The sequence below is a fragment of the Calliphora vicina genome, chromosome 2, assembly GCF_958450345.1.
Source record: "Calliphora vicina chromosome 2, idCalVici1.1, whole genome shotgun sequence".
NCBI lineage: Eukaryota > Metazoa > Arthropoda > Insecta > Diptera > Calliphoridae > Calliphora > Calliphora vicina.
Genome location: NC_088781.1, coordinates 127806438 through 127831394, shown reverse-complemented (window position 1 = coordinate 127831394; position 24957 = coordinate 127806438). Strand labels below are relative to the sequence as shown.

At 33.3% G+C, this 24957-nt stretch overlaps 1 protein-coding gene across 1 annotated transcript in view; it reads left to right on the top strand.

Annotated features, from left to right (window-relative positions):
• The window catches only part of nAChRalpha5 (nicotinic Acetylcholine Receptor alpha5), a 126884-nt gene that overhangs the window by 72417 nt on the left and 29510 nt on the right, over positions 1-24957 (top strand). Inside the window, exons 6-7 of the mRNA XM_065501426.1 lie at positions 11399-11485; positions 18993-19102. Coding sequence (XP_065357498.1) covers positions 11399-11485; positions 18993-19102 — 197 coding nt within the window. The remainder of the gene's footprint in view (positions 1-11398; positions 11486-18992; positions 19103-24957) is intronic.

The following is a 24957-nucleotide window of genomic DNA, read 5'->3' as shown; positions in this document are numbered from 1 at the left end:
TGAACTAGAACTGAACTAGAACTGAACTAGAACTGAACTAGAACTGAACTAGAACTGAACTAGAACTGAACTAGAACTGAACTAGAACTGAACTAGAACTGAACTAGAACTGAACTAGAACTGAACTAGAACTGAACTAGAACTGAACTAGAACTGAACTAGAACTGAACTAGAACTGAACTAGAACTGAACTAGAACTGAACTAGAACTGAACTAGAACTGAACTAGAACTGAACTAGAACTGAACTAGAACTGAACTAGAACTGAACTAGAACTGAACTAGAACTGAACTAGAACTGAACTAGAACTGAACTAGAACTGAACTAGAACTGAACTAGAACTGAACTAGAACTGAACTAGAACTGAACTAGAACTGAACTAGAACTGAACTAGAACTGAACTAGAACTGAACTAGAACTGAACTAGAACTGAACTAGAACTGAACTAGAACTGAACTAGAACTGAACTAGAACTGAACTAGAACTGAACTAGAACTGAACTAGAACTGAACTAGAACTGAACTAGAACTGAACTAGAACTGAACTAGAACTGAACTAGAACTGAACTAGAACTGAACTAGAACTGAACTAGAACTGAACTAGAACTGAACTAGAACTGAACTAGAACTGAACTAGAACTGAACTAGAACTGAACTAGAACTGAACTAGAACTGAACTAGAACTGAACTAGAACTGAACTAGAACTGAACTAGAACTGAACTAGAACTGAACTAGAACTGAACTAGAACTGAACTAGAACTGAACTAGAACTGAACTAGAACTGAACTAGAACTGAACTAGAACTGAACTAGAACTGAACTAGAACTGAACTAGAACTGAACTAGAACTGAACTAGAACTGAACTAGAACTGAACTAGAACTGAACTAGAACTGAACTAGAACTGAACTAGAACTGAACTAGAACTGAACTAGAACTGAACTAGAACTGAACTAGAACTGAACTAGAACTGAACTAGAACTGAACTAGAACTGAACTAGAACTGAACTAGAACTGAACTAGAACTGAACTAGAACTGAACTAGAACTGAACTAGAACTGAACTAGAACTGAACTAGAACTGAACTAGAACTGAACTAGAACTGAACTAGAACTGAACTAGAACTGAACTAGAACTGAACTAGAACTGAACTAGAACTGAACTAGAACTGAACTAGAACTGAACTAGAACTGAACTAGAACTGAACTAGAACTGAACTAGAACTGAACTAGAACTGAACTAGAACTGAACTAGAACTGAACTAGAACTGAACTAGAACTGAACTAGAACTGAACTAGAACTGAACTAGAACTGAACTAGAACTGAACTAGAACTGAACTAGAACTGAACTAGAACTGAACTAGAACTGAACTAGAACTGAACTAGAACTGAACTAGAACTGAACTAGAACTGAACTAGAACTGAACTAGAACTGAACTAGAACTGAACTAGAACTGAACTAGAACTGAACTAGAACTGAACTAGAACTGAACTAGAACTGAACTAGAACTGAACTAGAACTGAACTAGAACTGAACTAGAACTGAACTAGAACTGAACTAGAACTGAACTAGAACTGAACTAGAACTGAACTAGAACTGAACTAGAACTGAACTAGAACTGAACTAGAACTGAACTAGAACTGAACTAGAACTGAACTAGAACTGAACTAGAACTGAACTAGAACTGAACTAGAACTGAACTAGAACTGAACTAGAACTGAACTAGAACTGAACTAGAACTGAACTAGAACTGAACTAGAACTGAACTAGAACTGAACTAGAACTGAACTAGAACTGAACTAGAACTGAACTAGAACTGAACTAGAACTGAACTAGAACTGAACTAGAACTGAACTAGAACTGAACTAGAACTGAACTAGAACTGAACTAGAACTGAACTAGAACTGAACTAGAACTGAACTAGAACTGAACTAGAACTGAACTAGAACTGAACTAGAACTGAACTAGAACTGAACTAGAACTGAACTAGAACTGAACTAGAACTGAACTAGAACTGAACTAGAACTGAACTAGAACTGAACTAGAACTGAACTAGAACTGAACTAGAACTGAACTAGAACTGAACTAGAACTGAACTAGAACTGAACTAGAACTGAACTAGAACTGAACTAGAACTGAACTAGAACTGAACTAGAACTGAACTAGAACTGAACTAGAACTGAACTAGAACTGAACTAGAACTGAACTAGAACTGAACTAGAACTGAACTAGAACTGAACTAGAACTGAACTAGAACTGAACTAGAACTGAACTAGAACTGAACTAGAACTGAACTAGAACTGAACTAGAACTGAACTAGAACTGAACTAGAACTGAACTAGAACTGAACTAGAACTGAACTAGAACTGAACTAGAACTGAACTAGAACTGAACTAGAACTGAACTAGAACTGAACTAGAACTGAACTAGAACTGAACTAGAACTGAACTAGAACTGAACTAGAACTGAACTAGAACTGAACTAGAACTGAACTAGAACTGAACTAGAACTGAACTAGAACTGAACTAGAACTGAACTAGAACTGAACTAGAACTGAACTAGAACTGAACTAGAACTGAACTAGAACTGAACTAGAACTGAACTAGAACTGAACTAGAACTGAACTAGAACTGAACTAGAACTGAACTAGAACTGAACTAGAACTGAACTAGAACTGAACTAGAACTGAACTAGAACTGAACTAGAACTGAACTAGAACTGAACTAGAACTGAACTAGAACTGAACTAGAACTGAACTAGAACTGAACTAGAACTGAACTAGAACTGAACTAGAACTGAACTAGAACTGAACTAGAACTGAACTAGAACTGAACTAGAACTGAACTAGAACTGAACTAGAACTGAACTAGAACTGAACTAGAACTGAACTAGAACTGAACTAGAACTGAACTAGAACTGAACTAGAACTGAACTAGAACTGAACTAGAACTGAACTAGAACTGAACTAGAACTGAACTAGAACTGAACTAGAACTGAACTAGAACTGAACTAGAACTGAACTAGAACTGAACTAGAACTGAACTAGAACTGAACTAGAACTGAACTAGAACTGAACTAGAACTGAACTAGAACTGAACTAGAACTGAACTAGAACTGAACTAGAACTGAACTAGAACTGAACTAGAACTGAACTAGAACTGAACTAGAACTGAACTAGAACTGAACTAGAACTGAACTAGAACTGAACTAGAACTGAACTAGAACTGAACTAGAACTGAACTAGAACTGAACTAGAACTGAACTAGAACTGAACTAGAACTGAACTAGAACTGAACTAGAACTGAACTAGAACTGAACTAGAACTGAACTAGAACTGAACTAGAACTGAACTAGAACTGAACTAGAACTGAACTAGAACTGAACTAGAACTGAACTAGAACTGAACTAGAACTGAACTAGAACTGAACTAGAACTGAACTAGAACTGAACTAGAACTGAACTAGAACTGAACTAGAACTGAACTAGAACTGAACTAGAACTGAACTAGAACTGAACTAGAACTGAACTAGAACTGAACTAGAACTGAACTAGAACTGAACTAGAACTGAACTAGAACTGAACTAGAACTGAACTAGAACTGAACTAGAACTGAACTAGAACTGAACTAGAACTGAACTAGAACTGAACTAGAACTGAACTAGAACTGAACTAGAACTGAACTAGAACTGAACTAGAACTGAACTAGAACTGAACTAGAACTGAACTAGAACTGAACTAGAACTGAACTAGAACTGAACTAGAACTGAACTAGAACTGAACTAGAACTGAACTAGAACTGAACTAGAACTGAACTAGAACTGAACTAGAACTGAACTAGAACTGAACTAGAACTGAACTAGAACTGAACTAGAACTGAACTAGAACTGAACTAGAACTGAACTAGAACTGAACTAGAACTGAACTAGAACTGAACTAGAACTGAACTAGAACTGAACTAGAACTGAACTAGAACTGAACTAGAACTGAACTAGAACTGAACTAGAACTGAACTAGAACTGAACTAGAACTGAACTAGAACTGAACTAGAACTGAACTAGAACTGAACTAGAACTGAACTAGAACTGAACTAGAACTGAACTAGAACTGAACTAGAACTGAACTAGAACTGAACTAGAACTGAACTAGAACTGAACTAGAACTGAACTAGAACTGAACTAGAACTGAACTAGAACTGAACTAGAACTGAACTAGAACTGAACTAGAACTGAACTAGAACTGAACTAGAACTGAACTAGAACTGAACTAGAACTGAACTAGAACTGAACTAGAACTGAACTAGAACTGAACTAGAACTGAACTAGAACTGAACTAGAACTGAACTAGAACTGAACTAGAACTGAACTAGAACTGAACTAGAACTGAACTAGAACTGAACTAGAACTGAACTAGAACTGAACTAGAACTGAACTAGAACTGAACTAGAACTGAACTAGAACTGAACTAGAACTGAACTAGAACTGAACTAGAACTGAACTAGAACTGAACTAGAACTGAACTAGAACTGAACTAGAACTGAACTAGAACTGAACTAGAACTGAACTAGAACTGAACTAGAACTGAACTAGAACTGAACTAGAACTGAACTAGAACTGAACTAGAACTGAACTAGAACTGAACTAGAACTGAACTAGAACTGAACTAGAACTGAACTAGAACTGAACTAGAACTGAACTAGAACTGAACTAGAACTGAACTAGAACTGAACTAGAACTGAACTAGAACTGAACTAGAACTGAACTAGAACTGAACTAGAACTGAACTAGAACTGAACTAGAACTGAACTAGAACTGAACTAGAACTGAACTAGAACTGAACTAGAACTGAACTAGAACTGAACTAGAACTGAACTAGAACTGAACTAGAACTGAACTAGAACTGAACTAGAACTGAACTAGAACTGAACTAGAACTGAACTAGAACTGAACTAGAACTGAACTAGAACTGAACTAGAACTGAACTAGAACTGAACTAGAACTGAACTAGAACTGAACTAGAACTGAACTAGAACTGAACTAGAACTGAACTAGAACTGAACTAGAACTGAACTAGAACTGAACTAGAACTGAACTAGAACTGAACTAGAACTGAACTAGAACTGAACTAGAACTGAACTAGAACTGAACTAGAACTGAACTAGAACTGAACTAGAACTGAACTAGAACTGAACTAGAACTGAACTAGAACTGAACTAGAACTGAACTAGAACTGAACTAGAACTGAACTAGAACTGAACTAGAACTGAACTAGAACTGAACTAGAACTGAACTAGAACTGAACTAGAACTGAACTAGAACTGAACTAGAACTGAACTAGAACTGAACTAGAACTGAACTAGAACTGAACTAGAACTGAACTAGAACTGAACTAGAACTGAACTAGAACTGAACTAGAACTGAACTAGAACTGAACTAGAACTGAACTAGAACTGAACTAGAACTGAACTAGAACTGAACTAGAACTGAACTAGAACTGAACTAGAACTGAACTAGAACTGAACTAGAACTGAACTAGAACTGAACTAGAACTGAACTAGAACTGAACTAGAACTGAACTAGAACTGAACTAGAACTGAACTAGAACTGAACTAGAACTGAACTAGAACTGAACTAGAACTGAACTAGAACTGAACTAGAACTGAACTAGAACTGAACTAGAACTGAACTAGAACTGAACTAGAACTGAACTAGAACTGAACTAGAACTGAACTAGAACTGAACTAGAACTGAACTAGAACTGAACTAGAACTGAACTAGAACTGAACTAGAACTGAACTAGAACTGAACTAGAACTGAACTAGAACTGAACTAGAACTGAACTAGAACTGAACTAGAACTGAACTAGAACTGAACTAGAACTGAACTAGAACTGAACTAGAACTGAACTAGAACTGAACTAGAACTGAACTAGAACTGAACTAGAACTGAACTAGAACTGAACTAGAACTGAACTAGAACTGAACTAGACTCTGAACTAAATTTGTCTCTAACTTTTGTGATATCAAAATCTCATTTTCAAAGTATTTTACATTTTCTTTGTTTTGCTGTTCCTGTCTAACTGGAAAATATTTCACTTCCATGCCATCATTTCAGTTTTGCTTATTACTCACTCGTGTTAAAAACAAAGTGTTGAGTGGATCATCTCTAGTCCTTTTACTGCACTATAGTTTTTCCCATTAGTTTAGTTTTGTATGTGTTGTTACTTAAAAGCTTACAAACCTATAGCTGGGAGTGCGAAAAAACCAGAGTATTTACGTTGTATTTTTAAGTGGATTTAAATTAATGTAGTTGTAAGTTTGTGTTTGCCCACTACAAGGAGAAAGATAATGTAAAAAGTCCCGGGGGCCTCACACAACCAAAAAATTCAAATAACTACGTAAGTTTTGAAGCAAGCAAATGGTGTGTGCTTTAAATGCAAAAATGCTTAGAAATGTAATGGTATTATGCCATTATTACAGCTGGATTAATTTAAAGTTTTGCAGTTTAGTTTTATTTTTTGAAAGTTTTAGTCTAAAAAATGGTTACATTTTAATGTCGAAAATTTCTCTTATTTTCTACAGCTTTCTATAATTTAAAATTCTTCTTATGAACTTGAGCTACTTCATATTGCCTGACTTTAACTTCATTAAAATCCAATGAATTTTTGACAGTCCAAAAACTACAGAAAATTATTTTCCTTCTGCTTAAGACTTTTCGTTATCCATCTTGCTATCCTTATTAAACCTCATACAACTCAAAGCTGTTGAAATTCCCCTGTGGCTTTATACTTAACCAAATGCAGTGACTCAACATGCAGGTTTCCAAACACTCGTTCACAAGCATGTACTGTAGCCGTAAGTAACTTTTGAATCCAGCAAATTACATTGAAAATTCCAACAGAATTAAACCACCAAATAAACTGTAACCAATTGACCACAACTTAGACAGTATGGGGGGCAGTATGGGCGTATTTGTATCTACATGAGGCTGTGCCTGAGAATAAATGTTTACGCAAACACATGTGGCATATTTGTTCAACTATCTAAACAATATTCAATTAAATTTTGTGTTTAATTAGAGGCCTGTTTAAACAAATGATTTGGAAATCAATAAAATTCATGTAGAACATTTACGAATTAATTTGCAAGGTCCATAAATACACTAAGGTATTAAATTATATCAAACATTATTATTTAACACCATTGTACAAATATTGCATAATATAGGAAAAATTCCGAAATATATAAGAAATTTGTGTCATGTTTCTTAACCAGCATCATCTTTTCCCTTCAGTTTCACTATTTACTCATGGCAAATTGTGTATCTTCTACTTGAGAAAATTTTCAATGCAACAAGGTCTTTACGTTGCCTTCCATCATCCGCATGTATTTGCTTTAAAATGTCCAAAAGTTTTTTTGAAGTTTTATAAAACTACATTTTTCTTACTTTCGAAAGTTTATTTTACTTTTGGTTTGTGCAAATTATATGCAGGTCACTTCCAGGGTGTGTTTACATTTTTTCTGTGCACTTCTTTCTTGCTTGCGGTTTTGTATGTCAAAGTACGTAAACTATTCAAAGATTCATTTCTTATATCAAATATTTATCAATGTTAAGCTAATTTAACAAGGAAATAGAATTTGCTGGTAATGTAAAAAGCAAAAAAAAAAGAAACTATTAAAAGTTTGTTCTCCCTTGCGTTAACAAAAGAAACCTTGACATATTGAGCCACAATTGTTGGGGGATTTGTAATGAGATACTTATATAAGAAAACTTCAGTTATAACAAACAGGAATACGAAAAGCAATTGATACTTGCCAATCAAAATTAGGAAACAAAATAGAGACAATTAAAAAGTAAATAGTTCATTTAATTTAGAAATACTTTGAGATATTTACGAAAATTTTGAACACAAGTTTTAGTTCAGGTTCTAATTCAGATTCTAGTTCAGATTCTAGTTCAGGTTCTAGTTCAGGTACTAGTTCAGGTACTAGTTCAGTTCTAGTTCAGTTCTAGTTCAGTTCTAGTTCAGTTCTAGTTCAGTTCTAGTTCAGTTCTAGTTCAGTTCTAGTTCAGTTCTAGTTCAGTTCTAGTTCAGTTCTAGTTCAGTTCTAGTTCAGTTCTAGTTCAGTTCTAGTTCAGTTCTAGTTCAGTTCTAGTTCAGTTCTAGTTCAGTTCTAGTTCAGTTCTAGTTCAGTTCTAGTTCAGTTCTAGTTCAGTTCTAGTTCAGTTCTAGTTCAGTTCTAGTTCAGTTCTAGTTCAGTTCTAGTTCAGTTCTAGTTCAGTTCTAGTTCAGTTCTAGTTCAGTTCTAGTTCAGTTCTAGTTCAGTTCTAGTTCAGTTCTAGTTCAGTTCTAGTTCAGTTCTAGTTCAGTTCTAGTTCAGTTCTAGTTCAGTTCTAGTTCAGTTCTAGTTCAGTTCTAGTTCAGTTCTAGTTCAGTTCTAGTTCAGTTCTAGTTCAGTTCTAGTTCAGTTCTAGTTCAGTTCTAGTTCAGTTCTAGTTCAGTTCTAGTTCAGTTCTAGTTCAGTTCTAGTTCAGTTCTAGTTCAGTTCTAGTTCAGTTCTAGTTCAGTTCTAGTTCAGTTCTAGTTCAGTTCTAGTTCAGTTCTAGTTCAGTTCTAGTTCAGTTCTAGTTCAGTTCTAGTTCAGTTCTAGTTCAGTTCTAGTTCAGTTCTAGTTCAGTTCTAGTTCAGTTCTAGTTCAGTTCTAGTTCAGTTCTAGTTCAGTTCTAGTTCAGTTCTAGTTCAGTTCTAGTTCAGTTCTAGTTCAGTTCTAGTTCAGTTCTAGTTCAGTTCTAGTTCAGTTCTAGTTCAGTTCTAGTTCAGTTCTAGTTCAGTTCTAGTTCAGTTCTAGTTCAGTTCTAGTTCAGTTCTAGTTCAGTTCTAGTTCAGTTCTAGTTCAGTTCTAGTTCAGTTCTAGTTCAGTTCTAGTTCAGTTCTAGTTCAGTTCTAGTTCAGTTCTAGTTCAGTTCTAGTTCAGTTCTAGTTCAGTTCTAGTTCAGTTCTAGTTCAGTTCTAGTTCAGTTCTAGTTCAGTTCTAGTTCAGTTCTAGTTCAGTTCTAGTTCAGTTCTAGTTCAGTTCTAGTTCAGTTCTAGTTCAGTTCTAGTTCAGTTCTAGTTCAGTTCTAGTTCAGTTCTAGTTCAGTTCTAGTTCAGTTCTAGTTCAGTTCTAGTTCAGTTCTAGTTCAGTTCTAGTTCAGTTCTAGTTCAGTTCTAGTTCAGTTCTAGTTCAGTTCTAGTTCAGTTCTAGTTCAGTTCTAGTTCAGTTCTAGTTCAGTTCTAGTTCAGTTCTAGTTCAGTTCTAGTTCAGTTCTAGTTCAGTTCTAGTTCAGTTCTAGTTCAGTTCTAGTTCAGTTCTAGTTCAGTTCTAGTTCAGTTCTAGTTCAGTTCTAGTTCAGTTCTAGTTCAGTTCTAGTTCAGTTCTAGTTCAGTTCTAGTTCAGTTCTAGTTCAGTTCTAGTTCAGTTCTAGTTCAGTTCTAGTTCAGTTCTAGTTCAGTTCTAGTTCAGTTCTAGTTCAGTTCTAGTTCAGTTCTAGTTCAGTTCTAGTTCAGTTCTAGTTCAGTTCTAGTTCAGTTCTAGTTCAGTTCTAGTTCAGTTCTAGTTCAGTTCTAGTTCAGTTCTAGTTCAGTTCTAGTTCAGTTCTAGTTCAGTTCTAGTTCAGTTCTAGTTCAGTTCTAGTTCAGTTCTAGTTCAGTTCTAGTTCAGTTCTAGTTCAGTTCTAGTTCAGTTCTAGTTCAGTTCTAGTTCAGTTCTAGTTCAGTTCTAGTTCAGTTCTAGTTCAGTTCTAGTTCAGTTCTAGTTCAGTTCTAGTTCAGTTCTAGTTCAGTTCTAGTTCAGTTCTAGTTCAGTTCTAGTTCAGTTCTAGTTCAGTTCTAGTTCAGTTCTAGTTCAGTTCTAGTTCAGTTCTAGTTCAGTTCTAGTTCAGTTCTAGTTCAGTTCTAGTTCAGTTCTAGTTCAGTTCTAGTTCAGTTCTAGTTCAGTTCTAGTTCAGTTCTAGTTCAGTTCTAGTTCAGTTCTAGTTCAGTTCTAGTTCAGTTCTAGTTCAGTTCTAGTTCAGTTCTAGTTCAGTTCTAGTTCAGTTCTAGTTCAGTTCTAGTTCAGTTCTAGTTCAGTTCTAGTTCAGTTCTAGTTCAGTTCTAGTTCAGTTCTAGTTCAGTTCTAGTTCAGTTCTAGTTCAGTTCTAGTTCAGTTCTAGTTCAGTTCTAGTTCAGTTCTAGTTCAGTTCTAGTTCAGTTCTAGTTCAGTTCTAGTTCAGTTCTAGTTCAGTTCTAGTTCAGTTCTAGTTCAGTTCTAGTTCAGTTCTAGTTCAGTTCTAGTTCAGTTCTAGTTCAGTTCTAGTTCAGTTCTAGTTCAGTTCTAGTTCAGTTCTAGTTCAGTTCTAGTTCAGTTCTAGTTCAGTTCTAGTTCAGTTCTAGTTCAGTTCTAGTTCAGTTCTAGTTCAGTTCTAGTTCAGTTCTAGTTCAGTTCTAGTTCAGTTCTAGTTCAGTTCTAGTTCAGTTCTAGTTCAGTTCTAGTTCAGTTCTAGTTCAGTTCTAGTTCAGTTCTAGTTCAGTTCTAGTTCAGTTCTAGTTCAGTTCTAGTTCAGTTCTAGTTCAGTTCTAGTTCAGTTCTAGTTCAGTTCTAGTTCAGTTCTAGTTCAGTTCTAGTTCAGTTCTAGTTCAGTTCTAGTTCAGTTCTAGTTCAGTTCTAGTTCAGTTCTAGTTCAGTTCTAGTTCAGTTCTAGTTCAGTTCTAGTTCAGTTCTAGTTCAGTTCTAGTTCAGTTCTAGTTCAGTTCTAGTTCAGTTCTAGTTCAGTTCTAGTTCAGTTCTAGTTCAGTTCTAGTTCAGTTCTAGTTCAGTTCTAGTTCAGTTCTAGTTCAGTTCTAGTTCAGTTCTAGTTCAGTTCTAGTTCAGTTCTAGTTCAGTTCTAGTTCAGTTCTAGTTCAGTTCTAGTTCAGTTCTAGTTCAGTTCTAGTTCAGTTCTAGTTCAGTTCTAGTTCAGTTCTAGTTCAGTTCTAGTTCAGTTCTAGTTCAGTTCTAGTTCAGTTCTAGTTCAGTTCTAGTTCAGTTCTAGTTCAGTTCTAGTTCAGTTCTAGTTCAGTTCTAGTTCAGTTCTAGTTCAGTTCTAGTTCAGTTCTAGTTCAGTTCTAGTTCAGTTCTAGTTCAGTTCTAGTTCAGTTCTAGTTCAGTTCTAGTTCAGTTCTAGTTCAGTTCTAGTTCAGTTCTAGTTCAGTTCTAGTTCAGTTCTAGTTCAGTTCTAGTTCAGTTCTAGTTCAGTTCTAGTTCAGTTCTAGTTCAGTTCTAGTTCAGTTCTAGTTCAGTTCTAGTTCAGTTCTAGTTCAGTTCTAGTTCAGTTCTAGTTCAGTTAATATTCATTCATACAAATTGGTATAAACCTTAAATCTAATTATGTATTTCTTTTCTTCCAGGCGTTACTATTTTATTGTCTTTAACGGTATTCCTTAACATGGTAGCCGAAACGATGCCAGCAACATCGGATGCCGTACCCCTGTTAGGTAAGTTCGTCTGATTTACAGTTTCCTTTCCTTTGTGTGTGTTTCGATGTGTGTGTGTGTGTATTTTAACTGTATTTTAGCTAGATAACTGTAATTGTGTGTGCGTTACCGTTATATTTTTCTGAACAACCTTACTTTTAGTTTATTTTGATTTCATTTCAACTTTTATTATTTCTTAAATACAATTTTAATTTTACTGAAATAAAACAAAACTAAAAATTTTAACCTAAAAAAAAAATCATCATTTATATAGCAAAAGTAAAAAAAAAAACAATCAAGATAAATCATTATAAATTTCTCATTAAGCTAATAATTAAAATGTCACTAGCTCATTTTCATGTAATAAATAAAAGAAAAATCTTACTAAAAAATCATAATTATTAATAATAATAAATTTTTAAACAAAAACTGCATTTCATTTTAAAACAAATGGCCAATAAAAACTGAAAAAAAAGTTGATGATTTTATGATATTAAAACTTTGACACTCAATAAACGAAATGAATAAAAAAACAACCCCATTAAAACAAAAACACAGTCAGTTATTTAAATATTTTGAATATTTAATGACAAAGACTATTACAAATTTTCATTGGCTTGACTTTTTAGCATAATGAAAAGTTTTAGCCGGAAATTTGTTTTAGCAAAAGAAAAAATAACTGGCAGCAATTAGAAACAGCACAAATTGTTAATAAAAAAAATTTCTTTAAAAACAATTTAAATACATGCGCTTCAAATTGCAATATGCACCCAAAAGAAACCCAGCAAAATGTTAAAAAAAATATTAATTCATGATTTAAATTTGTAATAAGAAAATTTTGCTGGGTAATAATTAAAAATGTTTTCATTTACTAAAGAAAATCGTTAAAAAAATTCCAATTTAAATAGTTTAGTTTAAATCCCTGGACACATTACATTTATTTTAGCTAAAACATTACTTTGTTTTATGATTTCTTTATACATTAAACATTAGAAATCCTTTTGATTTAGCAAAAAATTAAAGTCTTTTTTTTAAATTCCGGTAGTCTTTTCACTGCACCAGTTGTACTTGATTTTATTGAAAAATAAATTAAAGTAAATAATAATAATTCCCTCTTTCCTAACAATTAAACCAGTTTAATAAAAAACTCACAGTTAAAACTTAAATATATTTTTCTTTGTGCACGCATTTTTATCCCTTTTAAATATAACTTTTTTTATACATAAATATAACAAATTTTAATACCTTATACAAATATAATGTTAACACAGATTATTTTGTTGTTATATATTCCAAAAAAAATATGTCATAAATATAATTTTAAATAAATATTTAAATAAAATAAAATAATTGGTAAAACAAAAATCATGAAACAATTTAAATACAAAAACTGGTAAAAGAGATAAAATTAAAGGAAAATGAATTTTACAATCATGAAGAACGAAATAAGGGACAATACTTTAAACCCTTTAGAACTTGGAACTTACATAGAACATTGAATTTAGGACTACTCTTTAGTAGTTACATTTTATAGAAACTAAAAATAAGTTTCAAAATAGCTGTTAGTACTTAAATTTCAGTTCACAATGAGTGGCAAGGGATTATATAAGTTTGTCATTCCGTTTGAAATTTCTACATTTTTCAAAAACGAGAAAATCGGTCCACAAATGTCTGATATATAAGAAAAAAACCATGAAAACCTCGATTTTTTACCTATTTTTATACCCTTCGACATGAGTGTCAAGGGTATATATAAGTTTTTCATTCCGTTTGTAATTTCTACATTTTTCATTATATGTAGATAGCGAAGTCGATATAGCCATGTCCGTCTGTCCGTCTGTATGTTGAAATCAACTTTCCGTAGCCACTAAATAACTTACATACATGATTCATATATCAATATGTTGGGAATTCTTCCGGCTCGGTTGCTATTTAAAATCGACAAAATCGGCCCACAAATGGCTGAGATATAAGGAAAAAACAAGGAAAACCTCGATTTTTGGCCTATTTTTTATCTACATATATCTGGATTACTAAGTCATTAATATAGACAATATGGATATCTAATGATAGATATTTCAAAATCCATTGCAACCACTGTTGCCACATTTGTCGATTTGTCGGCATTTTGGCGAATTTTGATTGTAAAATTGGCAAAGTGCCATTTGCCGATTTTGCAATGGGTCAAAATAGGAAAAATATATTTTTTTTTTTAAATTTTGCTTAACTAAAAATACTTAAAATTTTGATTAAGCCATGTCCGTCTGTCTGTCTGTTGAAATCAATTTTCTGAATACCCCAGATATCTTCGGGATCCAAATCTTCAATAATTCTGTCAGACATGATTTCGAGAAGTTTCCTATTTAAAATCAGCAAAATCGGACCACAAATGGCTGAGATATGAGGAAAAAACCAGGACAATATCGACTTTTGACCTATAACTGGATTACTAAGTCATTAATATAGACAATATAGATATCAAATGATAGATATTTCAAAGACATTGGACCTAAAATTTTTTAAACCGAATTTTTTTTTTTCACCAAAAAATTTTTTTTTTCAATTTTAAAAAAAAAATTAAAAAAAAAAAATTTTTAAATTAAAAAAAAAATTTTAAATAACAATTCGATAAAAAATGAATAAAACAACTTTGGAAAAAAAATAAATTTTGTTTACCTAAAAATATTTAAAATTTGTTGGTTGGTTTGGTTGGTTTACGTGGTATTCACTACGTGCGAACAATCAAGTAGAGTCGAAGGGACCCCGTTTTGATGAGACCACACCACTCGTCAGATGTATTGTCGTTTACATCGCAATGTAACTAAAAAGTGCTAACTAGACCCAACCTGTAGCTGTGAGATATCTTAGTAGGTCATTGAGTTTAGACTCGGCTACCTCACCAAGGTTGGTCAATGTATAGTTGCCCATGAATTTATGTCTCTTGACACTCAGAGCTGGGCATTCGCAGAGAAGATGGAAAGTCGTTTCCTCTTTTTCCCTGTCCTTACAACTGCGACAATGGTCGTTAAAGGGGAGTCCCAGGCGCTTTGCGTGCTTGCCTAACGCACAGTGTCCCGTTAATACTGCCATCAACCTTGATATATCCCGGGTTATCAGTTGCAGTTCGTTAAAAGATGGCCACATCAACTTGACTACCCTACATGTGTCTAAATTACGCCATCTATTCTCAGCCTTTGTAAGAAAATGTCTGAAGATGATACCTTTAATAGTCCACAGTGGAATTGCTACTGAGACCGCATTGGAGATATCTAAGGCAGATCCCATTCTGGCTAGTTCGTCTGCCTGTTCATTACCGTAGTGGTCCCTGTGCGCAGGTACCCAAACCAAAGTAATATCAGACAGACGACCTAGCCTTGACAGAGAATTCTTACATTGCCTAACTAGTGAAGATGAATTTGTGTAGGCATTCAGTGAGAAAAGTGCCGGCTGACTGTCGACAAAAATACCTATATTGCCGCGGGTATTATGATCATGTAGTGTATTGCAAGCTGCCATGATTGCAAAAATTTCAGCCTGGAAAACACTACACTCTTTCGGAAGACGATACGAAATACCTATCTCGGGTTCGTCACAGAAGACGCCAGAACCAACACCACAGCTCATTTTCAAACCGTCTGTATATATCCTAGTGTCATATTTGTACACGAGATTACCCATACCCCACTCACTCCTGGAGGGGATTAAGACCTTGAATACCCTATTAAAATCTGTGTATGCAGTAATATAGTCAGATGGTTGGAGAACGATCGAAGGCAACTGGCTCAAAATCCCCGCGTGGCCATATGTTCTCGATCTCCAACAGCCAGATGCTCGAAGCCTCGCTGCGCTACAGGCAGAGGTGGCCATTATGTGAAGGTCTATTGGCACAAGGTGCAATATAGTGTTCAGTGCCTCTGAAGGACTAGTTCTTAGTGCGCCGGTTATACCAATGCATGCTGATCTCTGGACTTTGTATAGTTGATCTACGACATACTTCCTTTTAGTTGCAGTCCACCATACAAGAGATCCGTAAGTAAGAATTGGACCTCCTATAGCCGTATACATCCATTTAACTATGCTGGGACTAAGTGCCCAACATCTTACGACAGGTATATTAGGCCACCATAGCCTTTTTTACCCTATGTTGAGTATTTAGTTTCCATGACAATTTAGAGTCCAGTATAATACCTAGATATTTTGCATTATTTGAAAGGGGGATTTCGCAGTTTTTCAACCGTGGAAGTTTGAAGCTTGGAATCTTGGTCTTTGTCGTGAAAAGTACAAGTTCCGTTTTGCTTGGATTCACCCCCAGACCACTTGCCGTGGCCCAGTTGTCGAGCAACCCTAAAGCAGTGGACATAATATCACTGATCACGTCCGGAAACAGACCTGATACGAGTATCACCACATCGTCCGCATAAGCGACAACTTTTATTCCTTTTCTGTCTAGATCAATGAGAATCGAGTTAATAACGATAAGCCACAGTAGTGGAGAGATCACCCCACCCTGTGGTGTGCCTCTACCAACTTGCTTAGACTTGACGCTATTACCAAGATTTGCTGTAACTATTCTTGATTTCAGCATGTTTACTAACCAGTTATTGATATATTCTTCAACGTCTAGGTCAGTAAGAGCTAGCTGAATTGCAAGAGTGGTAACATTATTGAAAGCACCCTCTATATCCAGAAAGGCTGCCATTGTATATTGTTTAAATTCGAGAGATCTCTCTACAACTCTTACGACCTCTGTAGAGCGACCCTTAAGGTAGGCATGCTGACTATTAGAGAGCCGTGTCGTACCCTCTAGGCGATGCCTAATGTGAGCGTCAATGAGTCTTTCCAACGTTTTAAGCTGGAAAGATGAAAGACTAATTGAACGAAAGTCCTTCGCCTTCTCATGACTTCTTTTTCCAATTTTGGGAATAAAAACGACCTTAACTCTCCTTCAGTTAACCGGAACGTGATTGAGGGATAGACAGACCGTAAAAATTCTATGAAGCCAGGGAATGATATGCCTTTTTGCACTTTGTAGCATCTTTGGCAATATACCATCCGGCCCGGATATCCTGTCATAGGAGATGATATAACTATCGATATTGAATAGAGTCCTACCTTCCCTCTCAATATCCGTAGCAACATCCTTACAGCCTGGGAAATGAGTATTCAGTAGGATGTCAAGTGACTCTGCTGAGGATTCAGACCAGGATTCATCCTTCCTTTTGATATAAGTAGGATTGGATTGCCCCTTGGCTAGAATTCTACTAAGTCTTGCAGAGTCTTTTGTATTATCTATAGATTCACAGAAGCTTCTCCATGAGTTTCTTTTTGCGACTACTATAGCTTTCTTGTAGGCTTTCAATTGATCACGATATGGTTGCCATGATTTACTATTGTAGCTAATGTTAAAGGCCCTACGAGTTTCCCTACATAGTTTAGATAGCTCAGAATTCCACCATGGAGGGAAGCTTTTCTTAGCCTTAGTGACTGGACAGGAAACTTCGAAAGCCTTGACTAAAGTTTTACTAAAGTTTTCCTCAATTTTTTCAAGACCAGTGATCGAATCTTGTACAACTGGCATATTCTTAAGTTTATGTTTAAGGATCCCATTAAATTTGAACCAATCAGTCCTTCTTGGGTTCCTTAATTGTATTTTCTCTGTCGAGTTCTGAAGTCTAATATTGAAGAGAATCCAGTTATGGTCAGAGAACGACCTTTTTTTGGATATCCTCCACCTATCTACTGATACCTTAGACCTATCATTTATGAGTGTAATATCAAATTCCGAAGGGCGTAGGGGCTACATGTTTGAAAACTTTTACATGGTTTTTATAACAAAATGTTCTCCGTAGACATACCTTACAGAAAAACATAAAATTGTTATATGTTCTTAAAGAAAGTTTTTTTTTAATTAAAAATGAGTTAAGTCACCTTTTCGCCCAAAAAACAGCTAAAATCTGCTATTTATTTAATATTTAACTGGAAAATCGTTTATTTTTGGATCCATAATAGATATTGCCCTCAAATCTTTTGTATGTTATTGCTAATTTAGTTGTCTAACTAACAATGAAAATTCGATTCCATTCAGTCAAAAATTACGCCCTATATTTTTAAAAATTAAATTTAAAAATTTAAATTTTTAAATAAGTTTATTCTACAAAATGATCTACTCAACATGCCCTTTCAGAATTATAGGGTCGCTAGTCTGTTCCAAAAATACTGTTGGACAGTGTTATTGATATTCAAACTTTTTTGTCTGGCCTAGGCGATCTTTGACTTGCATGTCAATATCACCACTTTAAAAGCGATGGAAGACATTAACCATAAACTTCGTTGTGCTTCAGCGGCACTTTCTTCAAATTAAAGAAGTAAAGCAAAATTTCCCGTATATGATGCTTTGTTGGCAAAAAAAAAGACTTTCATTTTATAATGTTCAATAACTAAGTTAGAAAAACTGACAGATATGTACCCTTGACAAATGACAAATAAGTTATTAAAAAACAAAAACAGCGTTCAAATGATATGCCATAATTTTTAAGTCGTTTTTCAAAGGAATTACAAATTCATTTAAAACAGTTAAGAATGTTCGATTTTGCACTTTTAGGGAATAGGCAATATATTCAGGTAACTTTAGTTAAATGCTCCAACTCTCTTTTAAGCCAGTTTTGTATATAAATTGTTTAAACCAAATTTCCTCAAAAAACAAAACCAAACCTTAAACTAAATAAAACTTTAATTGTCTATTTAAAAACTAAATATTTGTTCTTTAAAAGTTTAATAACCAAACATTACGTTTTTCTGTGGTATTTACATAAATATTTTTTTGCAAATGTTATTTTTTATTACTCTCTATACTCTCTACTAACTATTAACTACCACTTTAAACTAAATTTTATTGACATATATATAAATATTTAAAAAAGCATATATTTTTTAATAAACTTAACTAAAAAAAAAACAAACAACTTTAATTAATTAATAAAAAATGTGTATATAATTTTTCCCTATTTTTTATAAATTTCTTTTCTTTTTTTCTCTATACTTTTTTTCCACCACTTAACTACTCTTTACTCCAAACAAAAATAAACTAAACTGTTAAAAACAACAAAAAAACCAAAAAACCCCCCACCGCAACTTTAACAAAATGAAACTTTTATCTGTCTTAAAAAAATAAAACACTTGATACTTTTGCCAACAATCACTTACAAATCTGAAATTAATTTTCCACTACGCTTTCTTAACACTAAACCAAATAAAAAACGTAAATTTGATTTTCTTAATTCGTTTCATTTTATTCAATTAAATTCTTTATAAAAATAAATTAACCCAAAAAAAAATATTTAAATTTATTTAACCGAAAAAAAATATAACAAAAATGTTGTTTCAAAATTTTGAAATTTTCTTGCAAACAAAAAAATTCAAAATTCTCCACCATATATTTTTTTATATAAAAAATATATCTAAACCAAAAACTGATCATAAAATACTAAAAAAAAATATATATATTATGACACGCCCAACCAACCAACAGGTACATATTTCAATTGCATAATGTTTATGGTAGCTTCATCCGTTGTGTCAACGATTTTAATATTAAATTATCATCATCGAAATGCTGATACACACGAAATGTCCGACTGGGTAAGTTTGATTTTGTGTTACGTTTGACATCACTATCTCTCTCTCTCTGTTAAAACTCAACTCCTCAACCACATTCACTATATCATCACCAAAAAATAAAAAAAAATAAAAATTTTAATAATAAATATCATACGATAGGAAAAGAAATACGTTTTGAAACCAACCAAAAAATAATAATAATAGACGACAAACTCTCATAAACAGGGTTTTAGGTTTAAGAGCACTAACACCCTAAGACTAAATTTCGTTGCCCAGTTTTGAATATAGCATGACTTGATCATTTCCTGCAGTATCCAAATGAAATACAAAAGATACTTTTTTGAAAATTTAAAAATTTTGGGAAATTGATTTTTTCTAGAAGTTTTCAACCCAAGTATTATAAAAATACCAAAAAATCAATTTGTAAAAAAATTCGTAAAAGTACCTTTTGTTCTGCGGCTCCTCATTAGGCTTTCCTAAGGCTAGTAAAAAATACGTTAATATTGAACTGATCTCAAATCTAACTATTGGACCTCCCATTTGTATCTAATATTTTTACCCCGTATTCATAAACAATTTTTAAATTTAAACAACGTTTTAAAATCAAATTTTGTATGAAAATTTTGCTTCAAAACATTGTTTAAATTTAAAATATTTTTATGAATACGGGGTTTAATATTTACCTCAACAATCCAAATTTATTTAATAGCTAAACTTAATAAGGAAACTCAGATAGGAAAACTCAAATAAGGAAACCCAGACAGGAAAACAAAAGTAATAATGAAAACAACACCCTTTTCAAAAAGTACCAATTATTAATGTGTTCAAAGCCTCCGAAAAGTAATCGAATATTTAAAAATGCTAAAAGTACAACAAATACTGGGAATAGTAAATATAATTTTTCGAAAAGTAATAAAGTTTTCCAAAATATAGAAGTATAAAAAGACTGAAATAAGTATGGATAATAAGAAGAAGTACTTTTTGAAAAAAAAAAGTACCAATGTTAAAAATTCTCAACTAGTACACTAATTCTTTTTTAAAAAGATTGTAAAAATTAAACATGAACATATTTAGGGGTCTACAAATTTGTTTATTAAATTAGTTAAGACTTCACTTAAAATATTGTTTACAAAAAAAATTCATTTGTACTTTATTTTTTATTTTTTTTTTACTTAGTTTTCGAGATTAACAACCATTTTTAAGGGTATTTTCCTATAAACGCACTTTAATTTATGGGCCACTGTAGCATTATTAATAATGTGTGGATGATCCTTTGTTATGGATTGTTTCAAAAATACGGTCTGGCATTGATTCCACTAATTTTTTAAGCAGATTGGAATCAATTTCCTCCCAGACTTGTTTAATTCTTAGTTTCAGCTCTGTCACAGTAATTATGCTTTCATTCTGGGCATTATTTGCATAAACTTCACGGGCCATGTATCCCCAAAAGTTCTCCATTGGTTTTAAGTCCGGACTACAAGCCGGCCAGTCCAACAGAGGAATGCTATGTTCATTAAACTAAGATTGCTTAGAACATGGATTGCAGCATTATCTTGTTGGAATATGCAATCTTCATCCATTTTTTCATCCATAAATGAGAGAAGAGCATCTTCCAACAGTTCGTTATAAATCGCACTATTAATTTTTGTCGGAACAAAACATATTTTCGACTTGCCAACTGCGGACGCAAACCAAACTATAACACTGTCACCAACGAAATTACGTTTTGACATCCGAACATCTTTTGATCTCAAATCGTGCCAATAGCATGAGCATGAGTCAGGACCGTCTAAATTAAATTTGTTTTCGTCAGAGAAAATTACTTTTTTCCACTCATCTGTTCATTTCATATATTTTCTTGCGAATTTTAGACGATTTTCTATATGGTGCTTTTTTAGCATTGGTTTACATTTCGGCTTTTTCCATTTTATGTTTTCATCGTTTCGTAAAATGTGTGCAACGTGTTTGTAAGTCAATGGAAGATTCAATTTATTCTTTATTTGTGTGAAATTCAATTTGTTGCGGGTTGCTTTTTGTTTTATAAGATTAAGTTGTCTTCCTGTTTGTTTTGTATTTCCCTTTGTATGTTTGCGAACTCCATAATTTTGACCTTTCTTCAAGAAATTTCGCACCACACTTTCCGAACGATCGATTTTACGTCCAATATCTATGGAACATCCTTGGTCGTGAAAAAATTTAATTTGAATCTTTTCTTGATCGGACAAAAACTAATTTCACGTCTATGTTTATCTGAATATTCCACTTAATAGCACCAAGAACATTTGATCGCATAATTAAGGCAAACAACAAGAATAAGAAAAAAGACTTGTTTACTTTCAAAAAGTACCGTTAAGTTGTCTTTCATTAAAAAGTTAAATTTTGCTTTTGGGTGAGAACAACAAAGATATAACAAAAATACAGAAAAAAATTAAGTGCGTTTATAGGAATATACACCAGTATAGTAAAGTAAAAATTACTTTTAAACAAATTTTAACACTTAAACAACATATTAAGAAGTAAACAGAAAAGTCATAATCATAAAAGTATAAAAATTAAAAAAAGGACTAAAGGCTAAATCAGGAGAACAACTAAAAGAAAGGTCAGTTAGTCCACGACTTTTTGAATTTTTCATCTCTTATATTAAAGGGCAGTACTGCTGCTGTCAATAGCCATCTATTTGTTGATTTTTATCAAAATTTTAACAAGCTGCCTCGTTTAGTTCATGTTTGACAGCCATTGATAGCAGACCACCTCGTGACTTGAGGAGAAGGTGGAAAAAAGTGAATTTTCTGCTCATTTTTGGGGAAAAAATCGTCACTCAAATAAAGACTAAGCTTGATAAATACTATGGGAAATCTCCACCATCAATTTCAATGGTAAGAAAGTGGTTTAGTGACGCAAAGTTGAGGTCTCAACAACCGAAAATTGTAAGAAATTGCGATATGGTGTTAGCCGATCGGAGATTGAAAGTGCCAAAGATGGTGGAAATCATAGATATTTCACATGGCTCAGAGGTTTCAATTTTAAATGATCACTTAGGTATGAAAAAGCTTTCCGCAAGATAGCTGCCGCGTTTGCCCAGAATCGAGTGCACAGAAGCATACACACATGTTTCCATGGCAAAAATTCATGAATTAGGCAACAAAATGATCCCTCTTCCACACTATTCTACGGATTTAGCGCCAATTGACTATTTCTTATTTAAAAACCTGAAGAACTGAGATTTGACTATACCAAGAAATCATGTAAGACTATGTTGAAAAATAAAATAATTTTTCATCAAATAAAAATTAGTTTCATTCAAAAAGTCATGAAATTCCATTCGGTATATTTTTATACCCTTCACCTTCGTGAGAAGGGTATATATAAGTTTGTCATTCCGTTGTAATTTCTACATTTTTCATTTCCGACCTTATAAATTATATATATTCTGGATCCTTATAGAAAGCGGAGTCGATTAAGCCACGTCTGTCTGTCCGTCTGTCTGTTGAAATCAGATATTTTTCTTTTTTCTGAAGACCCCAGATATCTTCGGGATCCAAATCTTCAATAATTCTGTCAGACATGCTTTCGAGAAGTTTTCTGTTTAAAATCAGCAAAATCGGTCCGCAAATGGCAGAGATATTAGGAAAAAAACCAGGTCAACCTCGATTTTTGACCTATTTTTTACCTACATATATCTGGATTACTTAGTATAGACAATATGGATGATAGATATTTCAAAGACCTTTGCAACGACGTATCAAGACCATAGTAAGTTGGACCTACAATGGGTCAAAATCAGAAAAAAATATTTTTTAACACGAATTTTTTTTTTCACCAAAAAAAAAAATTTAATTCAAAAATTTTTTTCTAAAAATTTAAAAAAAGTTTAATGATTGAAAAAAAAATTAAAATAACAATTCAAAAAAACATTTTTAACAAAAAATTAAAAAAACAGCTTTGGAAAAAAATAAATTTTGTTTACCTTTGTATTTTGAAGTATAATTTGGTGAAGGGTGTATAAGATTCGGCATAGTCGTGCTATATTCGGCTTACTTGTTTTCTTGTGTTCTCTTCCATACGTACATTGCAGAGCAGACATTGTGTCTTCATATTTATTCCAGCAGCTTATTGGAACGCATTCCAGAACTTCTGCTGCACTTCCCTCAAGGCAAAAATCAACCCTGTAGCTTTATCTTCTTTTTTACAAATGCATCAAAGTGGAACTTGAAAATACCAAATGGTGTGCTGCCATAAATAATAATTCTCATAGCACCATCTTGGCATTTAAGATTATTTTCCATTATTTATAGATCATGAAGTTTTTTGCAACGTCTTTTTCCTGACGTCTATGGCTTGTATTTTTAGCCAGCTTTCCAAATCGGACACTTCTTCTCAATGACACTCACTCAACTGTTTATAACTTCCAAAATTTTCTTGAAGTTTTTCGTTTGTAGCTTTGGAAGTTTCCTGATATTACGCTTCCATTTCAACAAACAGTTTCTCGTTGTTGATTTTAGAAGTTTCTTGAACTTCAGTTAACAATTTCTCGTTGTGAATTCTAGAAGTTTCTTGAACTGCAACTAGAAGTTTCTTGATGTCTGTTTTCATTTGTAAAATCATAGTGCGTACATTGTGCTTCTTGTTCTTTCTTCTTTATGCTCATGTTTGTAATTCTGCTATTATTACCTGCTATCGATAACTCAAACTTATACATTTCTCTCTTGAGTTGTTCCACATTAAGCTCTTCAAACTTCATGACTGCTCCTTATTTTGCAGACCCACTTCTGACACCAATTTTTACATTTTTACCTTTTAAAAACGGTGGTTTATTTCCTTTAAATATACAGGATCCGTTTGATTAATGTACAATGTATATAGACAAATGAAATGCAATTCATTTTATAGTTGCTTTCGTTACCTTTTTGGGCGAGGTGGTCCACTTACGCTTAAAATAGGACATGTCCTGGGACACCTTTCCTGTGTTCTTTAATTATGTTTTCACAATAACTCAATACTTTTCCACAAGCCGAATTTCTGGAGAGTTGGGTGGATTTGCCTTGACCCGGAAGTTGTATATAGCCCCCAGTACATAAGTTTTATTAGTCATCAGTCACAACAGGTGTTTTTTATAAAATTTTACATCAATTTTTCTGGATCTTTCTGAACTTTATACGACTTCAACCCTTTAGATCTGCGCCCAAAGAATCAGAGCATTTAAATTTACGAGCTGTTTTTGAGTTAGAAGCGTTAGGTGATCTTCAAAAAAGACTTCTTCTTTTGCATTACCAATATCTGTTAGACCATTTTTTCTTCCAGATCCAGATTTCTTTTTAATATTCAAGTCTTCATTATACTGTTCAATGGCTTTGGAAATAGTATGACGATGAACCTTTTTTTAAAGTCCATATTCGATTTTTTTAAAAAGTTTTAAATAGAAGTTTATTTGATTGACACTTTACAATCATAGAAAAGACCAAAATTCGTCAAAATCGGGAAAAGCTTAGTCGATCATCAACTTTCCGTATACCCCAAATAACTTACATAAATGATTCATACATCAATATATCCGCTATATATCCTAGTCGAGAAAATCGCCCTACAGAAATGGCAGAGCAATAAGCAAAAACCCATGACTACATCGATTTTGGATTACTAAGTCATTAATATAGACAATATTTATAAGATAAGATAACGATATATATTTTAAAGACCTTTCCAACGATGTCTATAATGCCATAGTAATTCGGAGCTACAATGTGTCAAAATCGGGAAAAATAATTTTTAAATTTCTTAACCATAAAATTTTCTCTAAAATTTTTTTTTTTTGAAATTCGGGAAAAATAATTTAAACAATTTTTTTCTTTAAAATTAAAAAAAAATATTTTCAAACT